Here is a 14,855-nt window from a genome sequence, read left to right as displayed (position 1 = left end):
TGCGCAATCAACTGAAAGTCTGCTTTCTTAGGGGTGTGGTCTGTTCCCAATACAATGGCCATGTGGGAAAGGCCATTCTGATAGGAACCTGGGACTCTGCAATTGTAAGCCACTTCCTTGCTGACAAACTTCTCTCTCTCTATATATACACATATATATGTTTTACAGGTTTTGCTTCTCTAGAGAATCTGGCCTAAGACGATGTATGTTGTCGTTAAGTGCCGTCACTTCAGTTCCAACTCATAGCGACCTTGTATAAGGCTTCCAAGGAGTGGCTGGTGGGTTTGAACTATGATTGTCTAAGTCAAAATGGCCAATACAGTCCATTTTAGCTCACTAATGCCTAGGATGGATCTTGGCTGAAAGCAGAGAATACCAGAAAGATGTTTACATGTACTTTACTGAGGATGGCGCAGAACCGGGCAGTGTTTCATTCTGTTATGCACAGGATTACTTATGAGTTGGAATTGACTCAATGGCACCTAACAACAATAACAATGCCTAGGATACCATCCCGTATGCAGTCCATTGTATTTTTGACTTCCAACCTTCCTAGATTCATACTTCCTACATTCCAAGTTCTAATCATTAATGGATGTCTACAGCTGTTTCTATTCATTTTTAGTAGGGCCTCATCAGCAAATGAAGGTCCCAAAGGTTTGCTGTATCCACATCATTAAGGCAGACTCTATTTTGAGGAGCCAGCTATTCCCCAGTTATATTCTGAATGCCTCCAGCACTATTTCAGACAATGCTCTGCTGCTATTTATAAACTTTTCAGTAGTCTAAGTACTGGGCTACAAGGTCTGTTTTAACTGCAAAGTTGGTGGTTCAAACCTTCTCCTTGGAAACCTATACAGGGCCACTTTGAGTTGGAACCAACTAGAAGGCACTTAACAACAACAATCCCTCAGAAGTAGACCACCTATTCTTTCTTCCTAGTCCATTCTGAGTCTGGAAGTTTTACTGAAACCTGTCTAACCTGGATGATCTTGTTGGTATTTGAAAACACTATTGGCACATGCGGCACCATGCAAACCACTGCAGTAAGACAAACTGACAGGCACGTTGGGAACATACAGACAGACGTAAATAAAGCCCAAGAGTGAGAGACCTAAGAAATGAGTCCCTGATGTTTTGAGTTTGGAGAAATGAGCACAAAGAGAGAGAAGGAACAACCAACATACAGTGCAGAAAACCCAGAGACTAGAATGTCCTGAAAGTCAGGTGAAAACAAGTGTTAGGAGGGAGTGAACAATGACTATAAATGCTTGAGAGAGAAAGTATGAGAACTGAGATTGATCATTAGACTTAACAAAGCAGACGTTACAGTGAAGCGATTAGGATGATGAGTCAGACTAGACTAGCTAAGAGAGAAAATGGGAGGAGACAGTATTTGGACACTGAGTTTAGACATCTCTTCTGAGTTTTCCTATAAACATGAATAGAGAAATATGGTGATAGTTGGATATTTTTGTTTAAAATGGCTTTGAACATGAAACTTTTTTTTTTTTTTTTTCTTCAAACTCCCCATCTCTTCCCACCCTCCAACTCTTTGCCCCTGGTTCCCACTAATTCTTTGACTATACGTATCTGTCTGTCCTAGAAGTTTCATGTAAGTGACAGCATATGATTATTTGTTCTTTTGTTTCTGACTTAGGTAGTGTGTGTCAGAACTCCATTTCTCTCTATGGATGAATAACACTCCGTTTTATACATATATAACCAATTTTGTGTATCCATTCATTCCTCTGCTGAAGGCCATTTGGGTTGCTTCTACCTTTTAGCTATTGTGAGTAACACTGCAATGAACTCAGGAGGACAGGTGTCTATTTGAGATGCTGTAGTCAATTCTAGATGTATACTAGGAATGTATACGAAAAGTGCCATGGACTGCCAAAACAACCAACAGATCTGTTTTGGAAGAAGTGCAGCCAGAGTGCTCCTTGGAGGCCAGGACGGCTAAGCTTCGTCTCTCATACTTTGGACATATTGACAGGAGAGAACAGTCGCTGGAGAAGAATGTCATGCTGGGTAAGGTGGAGGGTCAGAGAAAAAGAGGAAGAGCCCTAACGAGATGGATTGGCCAGGTGGCATCATTGATGGCGTCAAGTGTGGCAGCGGTGGTGGGGTTGGCCCAGGATCAGACATTGTTTCGTTCTGCTGTGCATGGGGTCGCTATGAGTCGGTTCTGACTCGATGGCACCTGACAACAACAAAAACTAGGAAAGGAAATGCTCGATCATATGGTAACTCCATATTCAACTTGTTAGAGAACCAGTGCATTGCTTCTCGCAGTGGCTGTACTATTTTACATTCCCACCAACAGTATGTGAGTGTTCCAGTTTCTCCTCATCCTTGCCCAACACTTAGTAGATTCTTTTCACTTTTTAAATAACAGTCATCCTAGTAAATGTGAAGGAGCTCTGGGAGTGTAGTGGCTACGAATTGGGCTGCTAACTTCAGGGTCAGCAGTTCGAAACTACCAGCTGTTCCGTGGGAGAAAGATGAGGCTTTCTGCTCCCAGAAAGATTTACAGCCTTGGAAACTCTATACAGGGTCGCTATGAGTCGGAACTGACTCCACGGCACATAGCAACAACAATAACAGTAAGTGTGAAGTGGTTATTTCTTCATAGATATGTTTCTCCTAAGATAGGAGAATTACTGAAGAGGAATCTAGTGCATAGGTGAAGGGAGAGGGGGAGAAGCACTTCTACTTCTCTAAGGTAACGGGAAGGAAAAGAAGGTATATGAGTACAGGCTGGCAAGCAGGAAAAAATTGAGTGTTTTTTCCCCTCTTGTTGCTTGTCCAACAATTTCTACTATAAACCCATGGGGAAGGAGGGTCAGGCATCCCCAAGCAAGTCTGTCTCAATCTACAAGACTAATGAGTATTCAGGGCAGAGAGTAATTTCTAGGAAATCTTGGATAAGATTAACTTCATAGTTTGTATTTTACGGAAGGAAGCAAGATAATCAACAACAGGGCTGAACTGGACTGAGGAGGTTTGTTATTGTTAAGTGCAGTTGAGTGGGTTCTGACTCATAGTGACCCTATGTAGGGTTTCAGAGGCTTTTAAATTATTGCGGGAGCAGACAGCCTCATGTTTCTCCCGAGGAGTGGCTGGTGGGTTTGAACTGCCAATCTTGTGGTTCATAGGCCTGTGTTTATCCTACAATTATTGTTAAGTGCTGTCAAGTCGATTCTGACCCATACGACCCTGTATAGGGTTTCCAAGGAGTAGCTGGTGAACTTGACTTGCCAACCTTGCAGTTCAAACAAATTTGCAGTTTGACACATCAACCCACAGCGCCACACCATGATTCCTATCCTACAATGAGAAGGGCGAATTCTGGATCACGCTGAAGGCTGGCTGCTGTTCGCAAAACTTCCTTAGGGATCAGGCCTATAGTTAGAACAGATGTTGATTTTGAGGCAGGAGAGGCGGTGGAAGACTGGAGGAAAGCAAGATGGTCTGTATGAAGATAAGCCAAATAAAGAAAGGGCCTGGCTTGCAAAATGTGCCCTTTGGACACTTATCTGAGTATTTATTTTCAGTGTGGTGTGTGTACATGAAGGAAAAAAAAAGGGAATAGAGGTGAATACTGTTAACTGATGGTACATGGAAGGAAGGTATTGTAATCATTGCAATGTAAAGCTGATGGATGATCTTCCCTGTAAACTTTCACTCAATTCATAATAAAATCTTAAAAAAAAAAAAAGGGGGCAAGCTTGTTCCTGAATTGTAAGCAGCACTGTTTAATATTCATAACTCAAATTCTGGAGCACAGGACACCAGAATTCAAATCTAGACCCTACCACTTAATAGCTGTGTGTCCTTTGGTAAATTACTTAGCCTTCTGATTTCTATATTCTCCTTTATAAATGGGTATGGAATATCAATATCCACTTCATAAGATTAGCAGAGGGTCAAACTCCTAGCATAGCTTAGAAAATGATTTCTGCTTTTCAATACTGGCAAGATCACTAGTTTTTGTATTCTTCTGATGGGCAGATTGGTATTCTAAGCCTTGCCAGACTTAGGTAATGAAATAATACAAGTGTAAGTAGGTAATCCTTGCCTCGAAGGAGTTCATAATCTAGATGAATAAACAAGGCAACACAAACAACAGTTAATGTATTAGTTAAATACGGAAAGGCAGAATTACAGTTCCGACTATACGTGTAAAAGGAATTCAGATAAGAAATCCTATTGTGTCTTAGAACACTATCATTACTGGATTCTTCTGAGGTGGCTTTTAGGGGTCTGAAAGCATACTTCTATTTAAGGGGCTCTTCTATTTCTGTTGTTTTCAGGAGACTCTGAAATGGCTGCGCCACTGACTTAGGAAACTAGCTTTCGCCACACTTCATTCTTGGAAGAGAGACCTGAGCTTTAGAACTCACTCTGAGTGGTGGAACGCTCACAACTTACTGTTTGTTCAGTATCTGCTCACAACTTACTGTTTGTTCAGTGTCTATAAAAGGAACTGGTAAACATGGTCACTATCAATCATCAATTTAATGTCCAGAGGACGTTGGCTTGAGGCTCTGGCAAGCAGTCCTCTCTCCCTACCTCCCTTTTACAGGAAGACTGGTCAGGAAGAGTGAATGCCTTACTCACATTCACAAATAGTATGTGGGAAAGAGCTAGGGTGAGAAGACAAATTACATAGGATATGCTGTTATGCAGTGTGGTGTTGTTAGGTGCTGTCCAGTCAGTTCCGACTCATAGTAACCCTATGGACGACACTGAATGAAACACTGCCCAGTCTTGCGTCATCCCCACAATTGTTGTTACGCTTGAGTCTATTTCTGCTGCTACTGGGTCAATCGATCTCATTGGGGATCGTCCTCTTTTTTCACTGACCCTTCACTTTACCAAGCATGGTACAGTGACTAGTCCCTCCTGATAAAATGTTCAAAGTATCAGAGAATATATCTCACCATGTTTGTTTCTAAGGAGCATTTTGATCCTACTTCTTCCAACACAGATTTCTTTGTTCTTCTGGCAGTCTGTGGTACTCAAATGCATCAATTCTCTATGGACTTCATCATTGTCCAACTTTCACATGCATATGAGGCAACTGAAAAAAACTATGGTTTGGGACAGGAGCACCTTAGTCCTCAAACTGACATCTTTGCTTTTGAACACTTTAAATAAGTCTTGTGCAATAAATCTGCCTAATGCAATAGGTCATTTGATTTCTTGACTGCTGCATCCATGCGTGTTGAGGTTGTGGATACAAGCAAAATGAAACTCTGGACAACTTCAATCTTTTCTCCATTTATCAGGATGTTATTTATTGGTCCAGTTGTGATCTGTGTTTTTTTTTACACTGAGGTACAATTGATACTGAAGGCTGTGGTCTTTGATCTTCATGTTTATGCAGCCATCGCAAGCAGTTCAAATGAGAGGTGTCTTCAGGCAAGTGTAAGAGACAGCTCGGTTAAGGAAGAAATATAGCCAGGATATTCCGTATGTCTCACCATCCTTTGTACATATTATCAGGAGGGACCAATCCCTGGAGACGGACATTGTACTTGGTAGAGGGTCAGCGAAAAAGAGGAAGAGCCTCACGAGATGCACTGACACAGTGCTACAACGGGCTGAAACACAGCTGAGTGTGCAGATCAACTGGGCAACATTTTCTTCTGTTATATTCAGGGTCATTGCAAGTTGGAACTGACTTGATGGCACCTAACAACATTGTGTGGCACTGTGGGTTAATGTGCTGGACTGCAAAGTCCATTTGAACTGCAAGATTGGTGGTTCAAGTTCACCAGCCACTCCTTAAAAGACCTATACAGGGTCACTATGGGTCAGAACTGACTTGACGACACTTAACAAGTACAAGAGGAAGGGAACCAACATTTATTGTATTAGGTTCCTAACGTGCAGATTTGTGCTAGGAGATTTTCATGTAGTTTTGTTTTTTTTTTTAAAAAAAAAAGAAACTAAGTTTAGGTTCTGGATTTAGCAGTTCTTAGGTGTGATTATTTTGAACAAATAATTTTTTTGTCTTTCTGGAGCCTCAGTTTTCAAACCTTTAAAGAGAAGGCAAGGATTTCTGCTTGCCCACTTTACATGGGTTGTTGAGGAGATCAGAAGAAACTCAAAAGGGATCATAAATCCTCTGTCTCTTCTTTGGGAGCCCTAGTGGCACAGTGATTAAGGCTTGGCTGCTGAAAGGTCACAGGTCATTGGTTTGAACCCACCAGCTGCTGGATGGAAGAAAGATGTGGTAATCTGCTACCTTAAAGATTTACAGTTTAGGAACCCCTATGGGACAGTTTTGTCCTATAGGATCACTGTGAGTTTCCTTGACAGCAACAGATTTGGTTTCCTCTCCATCTTCCCATAGTGCCTTATTATGATATGGTAATTTCCCTTCCCTTCTACTAAGTGGTAAAGGAGCCCTGGTGGCACAGGGGGATAAAGGTTGGGCTTGCCAAACACAAGATCGGTGGTTCAAACCCACCAGCTCCTTCACAGGAGAAAGATGAAGCTGCTTTCATAGAGATTTCCAGAAACCCTAAGCAGCAGTACGGCTGTGTCCTATAGGATCACTGTGACTCGGAATGAACTCAATGGCATTAGGTCTAGGCAGGAAGGATGCAGATAGGAGGAGTGCAGTTCCTGATATAAGGGATCTGAGAGAATATAAGGCTGCAAACTGAACTGTGGAGAAGTGCTTATGTGATTCCTTGACAGGGACGCTAAGAGGATATCAGTGGAACCCTGGACGATTCTAGTTTAAGGAACCTAGTCTCTCCTGTGGCTGGAGTCCTGGTGTGGTGCTGTGGTTAAGGCGCTGCACTGCAAAGTTGGTTTGATCTACAAGGTCGGCGGTTCAAGCTCACCAGTCCCTCCACGGAAACCGTATACAGGGTCGCTATGGGTTAGAACTGCCTCGGCAGCACTTGACAACAACAGTCTCTCCTGCAGCCCCATTTTTGGAAGCAGATCGCCAGGGCTTTCTTCTAAGATGCCTGTGTGGGTACCTGAACCTCCAACCTTTCAATCAGCAACGCTGAGTGGGTTTACCTCATCTCTCCCTCCCCATAAGGAGCTCTGATAGTGTAATGGTTACGAATCGGGCTGCTAACCCCTAGGTTGACAGTTCGAAACCACCAGTGCTTCCGCGGGAGAAAGATGAGGCGGTCTGCTTTCGTAAAGATTTACAGCCTCGGAAACCCTTTGTAGGCTCACTATGAGTCGGAACCAACTCCATGGTGCTTAACAACAGCTCCCTTCCCATGCCCTGTCCCCAGCAAGTCACCTGCTCTTTCCCTACCAATCCCGGTCCAGTCCCTCTTTACTGCGTCCTCAACCCTGTACCCTGGAGGAGTGAACTTGGAACTCCAATGGCTGGACTCAAATTCTAGTTTCGACAGTCATTTGTTTGCTAAGTGGTGACCTTGGGCAATTTAAGTCTTTCTTTTAAAAAACTCTTAAAAATCGCCTACGCCTGACCAGCTAACGGGCTACTAGGAGGCTCAGGGGGATAAAGGACAAGGATGTTCCAGGTCAAAACCAAATCTCTGCTGAGGCCTTCTGTGCCTCTCGGCTTCTGTTTCTTCCGCTGCCCCCTCAGCTCCTAACAGTCTCGTGATCTTCACACTTCCTCTCTCCCCCATGTCCCGGAGCTCACCTGCAGGCAGGCTCCGCCATGGGTCACGGCCGAGAACCCGCGCTTCAAGGAGACTCCAACCACCGCTGCCATCTTGGCTCCTGACGTCGAGCCCCACCCCCTAACCCTGAGGTGACTGTCCGCCCGCGTCCCGCTGAACACCGCGGCGCGGATCTAAAGTCCACTCAGAGCCAGTTAGCCGCGTAGGAGCTACCAAGTGTGAGGTGACTTCCGGCTTTTCCTGGCGGAAGGAGATCAGGCGGGGAAAAGTCAACATGAGCATGCGCAGTTGCAGGCTATTCGGCGCATGCTCATATGAATGCTTGGCCTCCCGCGTTACTAAGGTGACCTTCTCAGAGGAAGCGGGTGGAGATTGAGAAGGAAGACGGCCTGAAGAAGGGCGAGACTCAGACCAAGAGAAGGCGGAGCCATTACATCCAGATCCTTTCCTGATTTTAACCCGTCTCCTGCCGCATTGGGTTAATGCGCTGCACTTCAAAGTCGTTTGAACCTTAAAGTCAGCGGTTCAATATCACCAGTCGCTCCTCGGAAACCCTATACAGGGTCGCTATGGGTCAGAACCGGCTCGACGGCACTTAACAACATTCTGAAAACTTGGTAGTCACATCACTTTTCTGTCTCTCAATGGCTGCAAGCAAACATTTCTGTTAGATACATTATTGTTTGCCTGGTACTGTCTAGATGTTAACACCGAGAATCTGGAGTTCCGAGAAGTCACTCAGTCTCGTGAAAATCGAGAAGACTGGTGAATGAATTGAAGTGATCACATTAATTCCTCTAAAATGTCATTCATTCAAAAATAAGCATTGAGCATAGACGATGTTCTAGGCTCTAGGCGCTGGAATGCAAGCTGGCCTGTCACTTCCCTTAGGTGTATACGAACAATTACAAGCCAATGAGCTACTGTTATGTAAAACAGCCTTTGGTGGGGGTGGTGGTGGTTATGTGCGGTGGAGTCAAAACCGACTCAAAGTGACCACGTACAAGGTTTCCGAGGATGTAAATCTTTATGGGAGCAGAAAGCCTCATCTTTCTCCCGCGGAACAGCTGGCAGTTTTGAACTGCTGGCCTTAAGGTTCGCAGCCCGATTCGTAATCACTATGCTACCAGAGCTCTTTTAGGGTTTAGCTATTAGCATCAGAAACCATTATTTGAATGTGTCATACTAAATCCCAAACTAGTTGCAGTCAAGCAGATTCCTACTCATGGCAACCCCATGTGTATCTAAGCAGGGCTGCTCTCGAAAACATAAGGGTTCTAAGAAAACCTAAGACTACACACTTAATTGTGGAGAAGAAGAGTTCCAAGTTTTGTATTTATGTGAGCCCTTGACAGGGACACTAAGAAGATTTCAGTGTAACTTTAGGTGACTCTAGTTTAAGGAACCAATGTGGCACTGTGGGTTAATGCACTGAACTGCAAAGTCATCTGAACCACAAGGTCGACCATTCAAACTCACCAGCTGCTCCTCAGAAACCCTATACAGGGTTGCTATGGGTTGGAACTGCCTCAACGGCACTTAACAACAATTTACAGCCTTGGAAACCTTATACAGGGCCATTATGAGTCAGACTCAACTTGATGGCAATGAGTTTGGTTTATGGAGTTTATATGCCAAACACTATGACCTTAAGCCCTACGACAGTCCTGTGAGAGAGTATTTTTTTAGTCTTTATTTTTGTCATCTCAGATACTTTTCCCGAGAGATGTAAGTAGCCTGGACAAGGCACCTGAGCCCTCCAAATTCATGGGTCCCTTCGCTTACCTCGGGCACTTATATATATATAAGTACCTGGGTTTCCCAGGAATGATGCTCTTTCCTCTCTACCAGTTGTTTTTTGACATATTTTTGTAGTCTTTTGTTTCCAGATATCAGCTCATTTAGATGTTGCTGGAGAAATTAAAAAGACTGGATGAATTGGTTAGAGGTGGCTAAGATTCTGGACTGCTTTGCTGGAATTCACTGCATTGCTAATGTGGCCTCATGACAGGAAGTGTGTAGTGAGGTCACGAGAAACAGCCTAAGCCCTGTGGTCTAGTCTGGAATCTTCCCCTCATAGCTGTGTGACCTTGGACAAATCCCTCCCCATCTTTAGCCTAGAACTTTTTTGCCTGTATCATCAGGTGACTTAAGATTCTGGCCCATATGGTTACCTTTGCAGTGGTAACTGGTGACAAGACTTCGATCACCCTGAGTTTTCAGTGGAACAGACTCAGCATTAGAATAAGGTTCCTCTGTGTCCGCCACAAGGGTTACCCAAGTCAGCTGAAATTGTGGAAAGACTGCCTATCTCCTTTTAGCCCCATCTTAGCTGATTTGTCTTGTTTTCTAGATGAAGGAAGAGTATCCATTCCTGCCAAGGGTCATATTGCTAGTGAATCTGTCCTCTTGGTATTCTCAGAGTTCTTTCATCCCAAAGACAAATGGCCTCCTTAGGTGCCCTTTCATTGTGTCCAGATCACCTTGGAAAACAGTCTGAGGTCAATAAAAGTGAGACTTTGATTTACGGAGGGACTCTTGGTGCCAATGAACCCACATGCCCTGTGGTCACATCATTCCTGAGCATCATGGGGATTTGGGGAGCTCAGAGTTATAGAGAAATTATGTCCTGGGCAGCTGTACCTCCGCCCTGAACTTTGGGATTCTAGAAAAGCACAGCTGCCAAGTGACTTAGAGATTTTCATGGCTTGCTCCTGACATATTTTCCCAAGGTGGCCTTTCGATAAGACTTAAGGTTTTTTTGTTGGTTTGTTTCCACTTGACAAGAGAGTGAAATATTGCTTTTCACCAGCCTGGAAGATATGAGCCTCATCACATACAACTGTGTTTCTATAAACAGTTATATTTAGTCCTCACAGTAACCATTTTGGGGTTGGAATAACTATCCCCATTTTACAGACTGTTTTAATCTTTGGATAATGGGAAAGCTGAACAGCCCTGATTGGAAATATTGTTTTAGGAGCTCTTTAGTCCCCACGGCTGGAGGTCACATCCAGAATTAAAAGTTAAAGCCAAAAAACATAGTGTCATTTAAGCAATCAAGTACACTTCTAGTACTTAGAGCAACATGGTGGTTTCTCTTCAGCTGGAGGGCTATGAAGAATTGAGTTTCTGTAGAAATGTCAGATGATTTTATCTGGGCCGATGAGACTGAGATTTATTTGCATTTTGGAAAGTCACTCTAAGTGATACCAGTGGTGGGACTTTGGGGCCTTCACATGCAACTTTCAGGCTTTCATTTGCATTCTCCCTCTCCTGGGTGATTCTCCCTGTGTATCCTGCTGTCTTCTGGATATCTCCATCTAGATGGCCCTGTGGCCCCTAAACTCAACCTGTCCCAAACTGCACATATCACCTGAGGAGTTTCTAGCCTATCCCCTGACCAGCACCTCCATCTCCTCATTCTTCAAGCTGGTAACTTGGTGGGGTCCTTAATGTTTCTCCCCCTTGCATACCCAATCAGTCACCAACTCCAGCCACAACCTCCAAGGCCCCCGAGGAGTGGTCTGACCCAAAGCCCCTCCTGGGATAAAATGCGTCCTGTTCCCCTCCTTGTTCCTCAATACCCCACCTTTGCTCATGCTGTACTATGGGCCTGGAGTGCCCTTTCTTTTTTTTTTCACATGGTTTTGGTGATAGAAACTATGCTGGAGATCCCATGATAGAATTTTGCAAGACCAATGACTTCTTCATTGCAAATGTCTTTTTTTTTTTTCAATAACATAAAATATGGACAGTCCCTGGAGAAGGCCATCATGTTTGGTAAAGTGAAGGGTGAGCAAAAAAGAGGAATGCCCCCAACTAGATGGATTGACGCAATGGCAGCAGCAATGGGCTCAAATGTAACAACATTTGTGAGGATGGTGCAGAACCAGGTAGTGGTTGGTTCTATTGTGCATAGGGTTGCTATGAGACGAAACTAACTTGACAGCACTTAGCAACAACAAACATACATGGACCTCAGTTGATGGAATACACAGGAATCCATTTAACTACATCTGTGGGAAGAAACAATAGAGAAGCTCACAATCATTAGTCAAAACAAGACCAGGAGCCAACTGTGGAACAAGCCGTCACTTGCTCCTATGCAAGTTAAGGCTGAAGCTGAAGAAAATGAAAACAAATCCACAAGGGTCAAAATATGATCTTGAATATAACTCACCTAAATTTAGAGGCCATCTGAAACCGATTTGATGCATTAGATGCTAATGACTGAAAACCAGAAGGGTCGTGGGATGCTACCAAGAACACCATACATGAAGAAAGAAAGCAAAAGATCATAAAACAATAGGACAGAAAGAGCAGACCAAAACAGATGTCCGAAGACATTCTGAAATTTGCTCTTGAGCATACAGAAGCTAGAGTGAATGAAAGAAATGAGGAAATAAAAGAGCCGAACAGAAAATTTCAAAGGACACTTCGAAAAGTCAAAGTAAAGTATTATAACTAAATGTGCAAAGACCTAGAGTTAGAAAACTAAAAGGGAAGAACATGTTATTTTCAGTCAAAAGAACTGAAGAAAAAATTCAAGCCTCAACTTGAAATACTAAAGGATTCTACGGGCAAAATATTGAATAATGCAGAAAGCATTAAAAAAAAAAAAAAAAGGAAGGAATACACACAGTAATTCTACCAAAAAAAAAAAAGTAGTCAATGCCCAACCATTTTAAGATATAGTTTATGATCAAGAGGAGTCCTGGTGTGGTGTACGGTATTCACTGGACAGTTAGGTTGGTTTGAACTGCAAGGCTGATGGTTCAAACTCACCAGTCACTCTTCGGAAATCCTATACATGGTTGCTATGAATTGGATACGACTCAATGTCTCTTAACAACAACATATGATGAGGAATCAATGGTATTGAAGGAAGAAGTTCAAGCCACCCTGAAGACAATGGCAGAAAACAAGGCTCCAGGAATTGACTCAGTATCAATTGAAATGGAAGACAGCTGTCTGGTCAACAGATTGGAAAAGATCCATATTTGTGCCCATTTCAAAGAAAGGTGACTCAAAAGAATGTGGAAATCATTGAATAATATCTTGTTATCACGAGCAAGTAAAATGTTGTTGAAGATAATGAAATAACGATTGTAACAGTACATCGACAGGGAGCTGCCAGAAATTCCAGTCAGATTCAGAAGATGTGGAATGAGGGATATCATCATTGCTGCCATCAAATGAATTTTGGCTGAAGGCTGAGAATACCAGAAAGATAGTTACTTGTGCTTTATTGACTATACAAGGGTATTTAACTGTGTGGATCGTGACAGACTATGGATAACATTTGAAGAGTGGGTATTCCAGAACACTTAATTGGGTTCATGAAGAACCTGTACAAAGACCAAGAGATAGTGGTTCAGATGGAACAAGAGAATAATGAATGGTTTAAAATCAGGAGAGGTGTGTGTCAAGGTTGTATCCTTTCACCATACCTATACAATCTGTATGCTGAGCAAATAATCTGAGAAGCTGGATTTTATGAATATGAATGTGGCATCAGGATTGGAGGAAGACTCATTAACAACCTGCAATATGTAGATGACACAACCTTGCTTGCTGGAAGTGAAAAGTGCTTGAAATGCTTACTGATGAAGATCAAAGACTGTAGCCTTCAGTATGGGTTTGCACTTCAATGACAAGAAAACAAATCTCCTCACAAGTGGACCAATAAATAACATCATGATAAATGGAGAAAAGATTGAAGTTGTCAAATACTTCATTTTATTTATATCCTCAGTTGATACTCATGAAATTGGCAGTCAAGAAATCAAACAATGTAGTTTACATTAGGCAAATTTGCTGCAACAGACCTCTTTAAAACGTTCAAAAGCAAATATATCACTTTGAGGACTAAAGTGGACTTGACCCAAACCATAGTATTTTCCATTGTCTCATGTGCATGTGAAAGTTTGACAGTGAATAAGGAAGACAGTAGAAGAATCAGTGCATTTGAATTATGGTGTTGGCGAAGACTATTGAAAGTACCATGGGCTGCCAGTAAAACAAACACATTTGTGTTGGAAGACGTATAGCCAGAATGCTCCTTGGAAGTAAAGATGGTGAGGCTTTGCCTTTCATTCATTGGATATGTCTGGGAGGACCAGTCCCTGAAGAGGAACATCATGCTTGGTAAAGTGGCGGGTCATCAAAAATCAGAAAGACCACCCAAAGAAATGGGTTGACACAGTGGCAGTAACGGGGGGCTCAGACATATCAGCAATTGTGAGGATGGTACAAAACCGGACACTGTTTCGTTCTGCTGTGCATAAAGTCACTATGAACTGGAACCAACTTATACCTATACCTAAGCAGTACCTAACAATAACAACAATTCACCATTATTTAAGATTCAACTCTGGTTGCATCTTAAACATGGCAAACTGTTTGAAATTCATCCCTCCCATTGAAAACCATCCCTGACCACTCCCTATGCATATGCCATCAGTGTGCAGAACACTTGTTTAACAACTGCCCATTTATATGTTGCTCCTGACTGTGGGCCTTTTGAGGTTATGGTGAAATAGAGTATGCAGAAATGAACATAGACAACATAGATGTTCAGAATATGAATCATAACAAAATGTACCATAATAAAACCATCACCTAGGTTAAGAAATGCCAACAACAAGAAAAAACCCAACTAGTTGCTGTTGAGTTGATTCTGAACTATGACGATCCCTGTGTGTCACAGTAGAGCTGTGCTCCATTGGGCTTTCAGTGACTGATTTCTCAGAAGTAGATCGTCGTGCATTTTTCCTGAGGTGCCTCTGCTGTTTTTGTTGTTAAGTGCCATAAAGTTGGTTTCAAACCATAATGACCCTGTATAGGGTTTTTGAAGCTTTAAATCTTTATGAGAGCATAAAGCCTCATCCTTCTCCTGTGGAGTGACTGGTAGATTTGAACTACTGACCTTATAGTTAGCAGCCCAGCTCATAATCCACTATGCTACCAGGGCTCTTTCTGAAGTGCCTCTTTGTTGTTGTTAGGTTAAGTTGGTTCTAACTCATAGCAACCTTAGAATGAAATACTGCCCGGTGCTTTGCCATCCTCACTATTGTTAAACTTGAGCCTACTGCAGCTGCCATTGTACCAATCCATCTCGTTGGGATCTTCCTTTATTTTATTTATTCATTTTTTAATGTGTTATTGTGAATTATATGATAGTTTACATAGGAGAACATTAGATTTACATTCATT

At 42.7% G+C, this 14,855-nt stretch overlaps 1 protein-coding gene across 1 annotated transcript in view; it reads right to left on the bottom strand.

Annotated features, from left to right (window-relative positions):
* SDHB (succinate dehydrogenase complex, subunit B, iron sulfur (Ip)) overlaps positions 1 to 7,881 on the bottom strand; it is a 35,796-nt gene extending 27,915 nt beyond the window's left edge. Inside the window, exon 1 of the mRNA XM_006866342.1 lies at positions 7,658 to 7,881. Coding sequence (XP_006866404.1) covers positions 7,658 to 7,729 — 72 coding nt within the window. The 5' untranslated portion in view covers positions 7,730 to 7,881. The remainder of the gene's footprint in view (positions 1 to 7,657) is intronic.
* Positions 7,882 to 14,855: the final 6,974 nt, after the last annotated feature.

This window comes from Chrysochloris asiatica, unplaced genomic scaffold (genome assembly GCF_000296735.1).
Source record: "Chrysochloris asiatica unplaced genomic scaffold, ChrAsi1.0 scaffold00090, whole genome shotgun sequence".
NCBI lineage: Eukaryota > Metazoa > Chordata > Mammalia > Afrosoricida > Chrysochloridae > Chrysochloris > Chrysochloris asiatica.
This window is presented reverse-complemented; position numbering and strand designations above follow the sequence as displayed.